Source organism: Condylura cristata, unplaced genomic scaffold (assembly GCF_000260355.1).
Source record: "Condylura cristata isolate star-nosed mole 26May11 unplaced genomic scaffold, ConCri1.0 scaffold00019, whole genome shotgun sequence".
Lineage (NCBI taxonomy): Eukaryota > Metazoa > Chordata > Mammalia > Eulipotyphla > Talpidae > Condylura > Condylura cristata.
This window is the reverse complement of record NW_004567120.1, coordinates 18,088,430-18,096,829: the sequence shown is the minus strand read 5'-3', so window position 1 is coordinate 18,096,829 and position 8,400 is coordinate 18,088,430. Positions and strand designations below refer to the sequence as shown.

The window sequence follows — 8,400 nt, the reverse complement described above, 5'->3', positions numbered from 1 at the left end:
CCACAGAGCCAGATTCTTATCTAGAGTCCCATGGGTCTGCGAATTTGGCTGCCAATTTTTTTTTTTTTTTCTGAGAAGCATTTTCCTCTTCCTAGAATCAGACCCAATGTTTAGGGTAATAGGGCAGCGGACTTAGGTCCTCAGAGGGGGTTTTGTTTTTGTCCCTGTCTTTTCATGACCACTGCCATAACTTTAGATTCAGTCACCTGGCAAGTCAATCACCTGTGTTATTGAAAAGAGGTCTGATAACTGCCCTCTGACCCTTCCCCCATCCTGCCTCTAAACTGTGGCCAAGTTAACTTTCTTAAATGTTTCTAATCGTGTTGCTGCTACTGTTTTAAAGAGAGCTTTGAGTAATCCAATTATGTGGACAATTACTGAATAAATAAATTAGCCTGTTAGTATCAAATTCCCCCATTATCTTGATTTCTTGTCTTTGTAGACTTCACCACAATTTCAACCTTTCCTACTTATGTGGTTTCTCATGGAACAAAGTTTTAATAGAAAAGGGTTCTTATTTCATTGTCCCCCAAACAGTGGCTGGCACATGTTAGATAATAAATATTGGTTGACTGAAGGGCTCAATAAATCAAATTCTGTTAGCCAAAATTAATTCTTTTTTGTAGCTCAACTTTATTTACTTTTATGGTTACAAATGTAGTACATGCTTACTGTAGAGAATCTGGAAAGTACAGAGAAGTAGAAAGATTAAACACCAAAATCCCACCATTTGAAGGCAAACACTTGCTCATATTATGTTCTAACCATCTATGCCTGTTAGAGACCAAGACCCTTATCAAGAGTGCTGGCCACGAAGCACAATATTCAAGAGGAGTGAGAGCAATTAACAACAACTGAGGGGCTCACTGAGCGGTCAGACCGAGAGATTTCATACCAAGGGACAAGACAAGGGCCATAAACAACAGATCAAGAAGTCAGAAGCTGACAACACAAGAACAAAGTGACTTATGGCAAGAATGTAGCGAGATGGTACTCGTTGAGAGTCTAACCCAGTACCTGTCACAGAATCAATAAATGTTAACCAACCATTACTATGATGATGATTATTATGGGTTAAAACACATGGCTCAAGATGGAGACTATAAACAGGGCAAGGGCCCTGGAGGCCCATTTTAGGTGTTATGAGTTGAGGCATACAGGGACAAGGCTAGTGGGTGAAAAAGCTGGTGTAGGAATATCACTCTTCTTCTAAACTCCCCTGCCAGGTGATATGGAACCAGGGCTTCCTCAAGTTTGCCTGATGACACATGGCAAGACACTCTGAGGTACTTTTGAGGTAGGACATGGTTTCTCCTGCCTAAACTTCTCCCTGGAACAAGAACTTGGGCTGACCTTGATGGTGATGGGAGTTCAGAACATCATACACAAAACATTCTTAAAGTCCCCACTCTGATTGTCAGGGCAGATCACAGGCATATGGGTGAAAGAGAAGGTGAAGCCAGCCAAGTGGCAGATAGAGTGGGATGGACCTGAATTAGGGAGTTGAGGGGAAGGCCACAAAGTTTATGATGTAAGTGAATGGAATGGGTCCAAGAAGCAGTCCTCAAATTAGCAGCTGATTTAAATATCACAGAAGAATCTGGGGAGCATTACTTGTGGGTGGAGGCCTTCTGGTGGCCTCTGCTCTGTCGAAGGCGGTCGTGCAGACCCTCTTGGGGGTCTCCATGCTCTTTCAAGTAGTAACAGCGTTTAGGAACATGTTGGTGCTAGAGGTGAGAGAAAACAAAACAAAAAACAGCAATGGTAAGAGCCTCACTTTGTATGACAAAGGGTGTTCCGCCAGGTGATTTCAGTAACTTAGCAGGACAAGGAACTTGGCTAAAGTATCTTCTTGGCTAAATGTGTGAAAGATGACCAAACTAACCCAATGCCTTAGCAACTTGGGTCCACAACACATGCGGCTATAGTGGAGCAGAGTCCACGAACAGGACGCCTTCTCTGAGTACTGAACTTGAAATAAGTGGAGAACTGGGACTGAGTCTGGCCAATTCCCTCATATATCAGAAGACCTGGTCCTTTGACCATCCTAGACACTCAGCCACCTGGGCAGAGTTTTGCTCCCCCAAGTGATCAATATCCTCAAAGTAACTGGATAGCCAGACCTGCAAATGAAACTCTAGGTCAGGTGTCATGGTCTGGGAATTCTGTGCCTCCCCCCACTTGCTGCTTCCTTATTCTACTCAAAGGAGCATAGAGTCTACTGCCCATCAGTACCTCCTCAATTTTCTGCTCAAAAACCATGAGTGTATTTCCCCATCATTACCTCCTCAGTCTGCTGATGAGAGTTCAGTTCGTTCTCCATTGCTTCCTCATTATTCCGCTTACAGGCTGATGGGAGAACCTGGCTTGAGTTGCCTGGGGAACCCTTCTCTTCAGCCAGCTGGCATTCAGTGTAGAGAGACCTGTCTATCAGCTCCTTTAGGCTGCCGGCCACCTTCAAGAAGATCCTGCCCATTTTGGTGGTAACAGCTTCCGAGAGCCCTTCCAGAAACCTGGTCCGTAGAATGGCATCAGACCAAGACAAATGTCGGGCCAGCAGCAGGAAGTCGGTGGCATACTGCCTGACAGACTTCTGGCCCTGCTTGGGATGGCAAAGAACGGCACTGAGGATGTCTATCTCGGATAAGGACTCATACAAGCCCTGTGATCTTCTCAGAAAAGATTTATTTTCAGCTGAAAGGGGGTTTCCTACCTCCATTTGCAAGATGGACCACCTCTCTGCTGCCCCTAAATGAAGAGACACCAAAAACGCCATTTTCTCTGAATCATCCAAAAATCCCTTCATTTGCTTTTCCTCATCAACCTCCATCTCCTCCTCCACAGAGCCCGACCCCCGGGCAGCTTCTTGCTCTTCTAAAAGGTAACAGAGTGCTGGAGTCAGCATGCCAAATGATGGGACTTCCTTTGGGGGTGGGTTCATTGTCTCAGAGGCTGTGGTAGTCACATGTGGTGTGGACTTTGATCCAGAGGCCGTGACTTTGATGTGAGAGGCAGATGTTTCTCCAGAGTTTGTGGCTTTCATTTCCAGGGTGGACATCATTCCAGAGGCTGTGGCTGCCCTTTGTGGTGTGGATATGGTGCTCGGGGCTGGGGCCCTCATCTGTGGTGTAGAAATCTCTCCAGAGGCTGTGACTTTCATTTGTGGCCTGGACATCCCTCCAGAGGCTGTGGACGTCTGAAGTGACATAGACATGATTCCAGAAGTGGAGGTTCTCATAAGAGGTGTGGACATTGCTCCAGAAGCTGAGGTTCTCATTTGTGATGTGGGCATCCTCCCAGAAGTTGCGTATGTCATTTGTGGCAAGGATGTAGATCCAGAACTTGTGACTCCTGTTTGAGGTATGGACATTGCTCCTGAGGCCATGTTTTTCATTTGTGACATAGATATCTCTCCAGAAGCCATGGCTGATGTCAGTGGCATGGCCATTGTTCCAGGTGCTGTGGCTCTCATTACTGTCTTGGCCATGCCCCCAGAGGCCATGGCTGTCGTTTGTGCCATGGACATCTTTCCAGAGACTGGAGCTCTCACGAACTCTGTGGACACAGCTTCAGAAACTGAAGATCTCCTCAGTGGGGTGGACATAGTTCCACAGACAGGGGCCCTGACTTGTGGAGATATCAGTCCAGAGGCCGGAGCTCGCAGTGATGCTGCACACATCTCTCCAGAAGCTGTGGGCATCACTTGTGGTGTGGATGTTGCTCCAGAGGCCGGGGCTCTCATCAGTGGCATGGAGACCCCTCCTGAGGCTGTGGCAGTCATCTGAGACACCGACGTCTCTCCCGATGCCATGGATCTCATTAGTGGTGTGGATATTGCCCCAGAGACTGGAGCCCTCATTTGTGGCACGGACATCATCCCAGAGGCTGTGGCTGTCATTTGTGGAGTAGACATTGCTCCATAAGCTGGAGGTCTCAGAGGTGTGGCGATCTCTCCAGAAGCTGAGGGTCTCACTGATGATGGAGAAATCTCTCCGGAGGATGAAGCTCTTGGGAGAAGGGCAGATATCTCTTCAGAGTCAGAAGCTCTCACTAGTGGTGTGGACATCACTCCAGATGTGGGGGCCCTCATTTTTGGTGTAGACATTATTTCTGAGGCTGGGACTTGCATCTGCAATGGGGCCATCCCCCCAGCGGTCATGGATCTCATGAACAACATGGACATCGCTCCAGAGTCTTGGGTGCTCGTTGGCTGAGTGGGCATCTTTCCAGAGGCTGTGCCTCTCATTGGTGCTATGGACCTCGTTCCAGGCCCAGAGGCTCTCATTAGAGGTGTGGGCATCCCTGTGGAGGCAGTGTCTGTCATCTGCGGCATGGACATGGCTCCAGAAGCTGTGTCACTCATTAACATTGTGGCTATTTCTTCGTAAGCTGCAGTTGGCATTTGCTGCATGAACATTGCTTCGGGGGCCTTGGGTGTCATTAGTGGTTTGGACGATGTTCCCAAGGTCATAGCTCTCATGTGTGGCATGGATACCACTCCTGAGGCTGTGTCTCTCGTTAACAGTGTGGACATGGCTCCAGAGGCTTTGGGTGTTGTCAGTGGGGTGGAAAATGCTCCAGAGGCCGTGGCTTTCCGTTGTGACATGGACATGGTGCCGGAGACAGGAGCTCTCATCTGCAGTGTGGCCCGTGACCCAGAGGCTTGGGTTGTCAGTTGTGGCATGGGCATTGTCTCAGAGACTGAGGCAGTACTTGGCTGCATGGACATCACAGAAGCTGGGGCTCTCTTTAGTGGTGTGGATATCATCCCAGAGGCTGAGGCTCTTGTTCGAGGTGTGGACATTGCCCTCTTGGCTGTAGCTTTCAAAAAGCCTGTGGACATAGCTCCAGAAGTTCTGGCCATGCCTGACTGTGTAGACATTACTTTAGAGGTTTCAGTTGACATTTGCTCCATGGACACGGGTCCAGCGGTGGTGGCCGTCATCAGTGGGGTGGACACTGCTCCAGAGGCTGGGGCTGTCTTTAGCAGTGGGGACATATTTCCAGAGGCTGGGGTCCTCATTCGCAGTGTGGACATCGCTCCAGGGTCTGAGGCTCTCAGCGGTGGTGTGGACATCATCCTGGAGGCTGCTGCTCTCATCAGTGGAGGAGACCCAATCTGAGAGTCTAGGTTCTGTGTTAACTGTGGAGACATCACTCCTGAGCCTTGGGCTGCTATCAGCTGTGTGGGCATTACTCCAGAGGTCAGGGCCGTCATCAGCAGTGGGGACATCGCTTCAGCATCTGGGGCTGGCTTTGGCAAAGTGGACATTTCTCCAGCATCGGGGACTGACAGGAGTGGTGTGGACATTGCGCCTGAACATGGAGCTGATGGTAGAGATGAAGACACTACTCTGGAGCCGAGGCCTGACATTAGCTGAGTGGACGTTTCCCCAGGGTCTTGGGAGTTTGTTGGCTGACTTGGCGGTGCTCCAGAGGCTAAGGCTGACATTATCAGGGAGGATATAGTTTCGGAGTCTGTGCCTGACATTAGTAGTGAAGAGATCTCTCCAGACTCCAGAGCCGTCATTAGCACTTTGGACATTGCTTCAGTGTCTTCATCTGTAATTTGCAATGGTGACATTTCTTCAGCTCCTGGAGCTGGCATCGGCTGTGTGGCCATCACTCCAGGGTTTATGTCTGGCATTAGCAGTGGGGATATCTCTCCAGGATCTGGGGCTAGCATCAGTGATGTGGACATCGCATCAGAGGACTGGGTGCTCATTATAGGGGTGGACAAGGCTCCAGAGGATGGAACTGGGATTGGCAAGGGTGATACTTCTGCAGAATCTGGGGCTGCCATTAGTGCTGTGGACATGGTCCCAAAATCAGGAATTGTCATCAGTCCTGGGGACATTAAGCCATAGTCTGAAGTAGACAGCAATGGAGACAGTGTCCCAGAATCCGAGGTTGGCATCAGCAGTGGGGACAGTGTCCCAGAGTCTGAGGCTGGCATTAGCAATGGGGACAGTGCCTCCGAATCTGAAGTTGGCATTAGCAAGGGGGACAGTGCCCCAGCATCTGAGGCTGGCATCAGTGATGGGGACAATGCTTCACAATTTGGTGTTTCCATTAAAGAGGCTGACATGGTATCAAAGGCTGGGGAGGTCATCAGCTGTGTGGACATCCCTCCGGGGTCTGATGCTGAAGTCGAGACTATAGGCTGTGTGTGGGAATGTAGAATTTGGACCTCTGCTCTGGTGTCTACCATTGGTCCAGAGATGGTGTTCCCCCTGTTTTGGGGGTCGGTATTATCCTCCCTCAACATGTTGTTAAATCGCAGTGAATGTAAGGGTATTGACATATCGGCCATGGCCACAGGTAATGTGGAGGGAACCTCTAAGGTGGTGATATTGGGATCTTGCTGAAGCCCAAGTGGCAAGAAAATCTGAAAACAGGAAACAAATTTAGCAGTCAAAAGCCAGTATCAAGAAGATTGGGAATTAGACAAACGATTCACAATGGAGATTTGTTTTTATGTGTTGCCAGCTGGGGGGCATTGGACCTGGGTCTATCAGGTTAAAGAAGCTATGCAGCAATGAACTAATTCGGAGCTAGGGTAAATATTCTTTCTGCCACTATGCTTTGCTATGGTTTAGCCTACTCGGTCGCACAGCACAGCCTCTTAGTTTTTAAATGCTGTAAATGCCAGTCACTGCAGCAGCCAGAGCCTGAGCAGACCTGGATCAAATGAAGCAGCAGCACCACCTTCAGGCGAACTGTGAGAAGTGCAAGCTCCCTGGCTCTGCACTAGTCCCGCTACAGCACTCACAAGCCAGCCATGGTACTGACAGGCCTGGATGGGAAAGCCCTTTGCCCCAGGATAATTAGTTGTTCCTTGGGCTCATTGAGTCATGCCAATGGTTAAGTCTCCATTTTACTACTCTGATGACCCTGAATTCCTTCCTCAAGGAAAGGAAGACATTTATCTGATCAAGGCTGAGGAACAGCAGTACCTGAACTGAAAAATCTTGTAAATTACGATTATTGTAATAATAACACCAACAACCCCACTTACTGCTATCACGGATTGTTCACTTAGTGTTTTCCACACACTGTATTTAAGAAACTGTACACGACTTTAACCTGTCTATAATGTACAGGGTTTTGCAAACACTTTCCCACTTGTATCTAATTCCCTTGAGCAATAGATCTTCTTCCCATTTTACCCGTTTTTCTCAGAGGAACCAGGGTTGGGGGTAAAATAGGGTCACTGAGAGAGTAACCAAATGCATATCATTATCTGTCCCTTCCTCAGGGTTTCCCAGACTTTGATATCCCTATGGCTGCATTCAACCACATCTCCGACCACGGCTCACCCAAAGCCTGTCAGTACCATGTACAAATTTCAGATTTCTCCAATGACATGTGAGTGGGCACGCCCAGAGCCGTACCCCTTCAAGTTACCCCCAGAAGCAGCCCAAGAAAGGATTTCTTGGTACTTGCCATGGAAACCAACACACACATTACAGAACATGGACACATCTCCACAGTCTGCCCAAATCAACAAATGGAAAGCGTGCTCATTTGAGACAATCTTGCCACAGTCCCCATCTCATGACATCGAGCCCCCCGTGACAATTACTAGAATACGAGCAACAGAAAAACCCACAGCTAACACTTCCTGAGCACACATGAACTGGCAGGCACTCTGCTAGGCACTTTTACATGCATCACCTCATTTAGTGCCCACAGCAACACTAAGAGATTCCAGGAGCGCTTTATCTTCATCTTACAAAGGAGAAAAACCAAGGCCCAGTGAAGTATAACAATTTACCCGCAGTCACGTAAATTTCCAAGTCTGTCCATCTCCAGATTCCCCCACTCTTCCCCTCTCAGCTATAAAGATCCACCCCGTCCGCCTTCTTGTGCCTTTATCACTCGGTCCCATTATCAAGACCCCCACCCCACCCCATCTCCAGCCTGGCCAAGCCAAGGGGGGGTGTACTAGGAGAAATGCTCGCCTCCCGCTAGCACCTTGGCGCCTCCAATAATTGGTGCAATGGGGAAAATGAGTCAAAAGTGCAGTCATATGTGTCCACCTCCCATCTTCAGAACAATCCCTTAACCTGACACAATTTCCCAGTAGGCAAAACCTAGATCTTACCTTGCCCGTTAGATGGAAGGAGCGTGTGTCCTTTGCGCCCCCAGCTCTTCAGTCTGGCCAATTTACTGTTGCCCCATGCCCAGCCAGTTCATTAAAGCAAGACCCAATACCAGCAGCTGTTCTCTGCAATCTCCCTTAGCTATCCCCTGCCACGCCCCCCTCCTGCCCGCCAGCCAGCCAGCCTGCCTGCCCGCCCACCCGCCCCACTGCTCCTGACTTGCTAGTGCTTGCTCTGTCTCCCTAGTCCCAGATTCCTGCCTCTATATAGGCTCTGACATTTGCCTCTGGCCGCC

General features: G+C 49.1%; 1 protein-coding gene across 1 annotated transcript; it reads right to left on the bottom strand.

Annotated features, from left to right (window-relative positions):
* Positions 1–664: 664 nt before the first annotated feature.
* On the bottom strand, positions 665–6,316 carry RGAG1 (retrotransposon gag domain containing 1). Its single transcript, XM_004685923.2, has 3 exons — positions 6,014–6,316; positions 2,285–5,974; positions 665–1,727 (listed from the first exon to the last, which is right to left on the bottom strand). Exons 1-3 carry the CDS (start codon positions 6,311–6,313, stop codon positions 1,611–1,613), a joined length of 4,107 nt encoding a protein of 1,368 aa, XP_004685980.1. The 5' UTR covers positions 6,314–6,316; the 3' UTR covers positions 665–1,610.
* Positions 6,317–8,400: the final 2,084 nt, after the last annotated feature.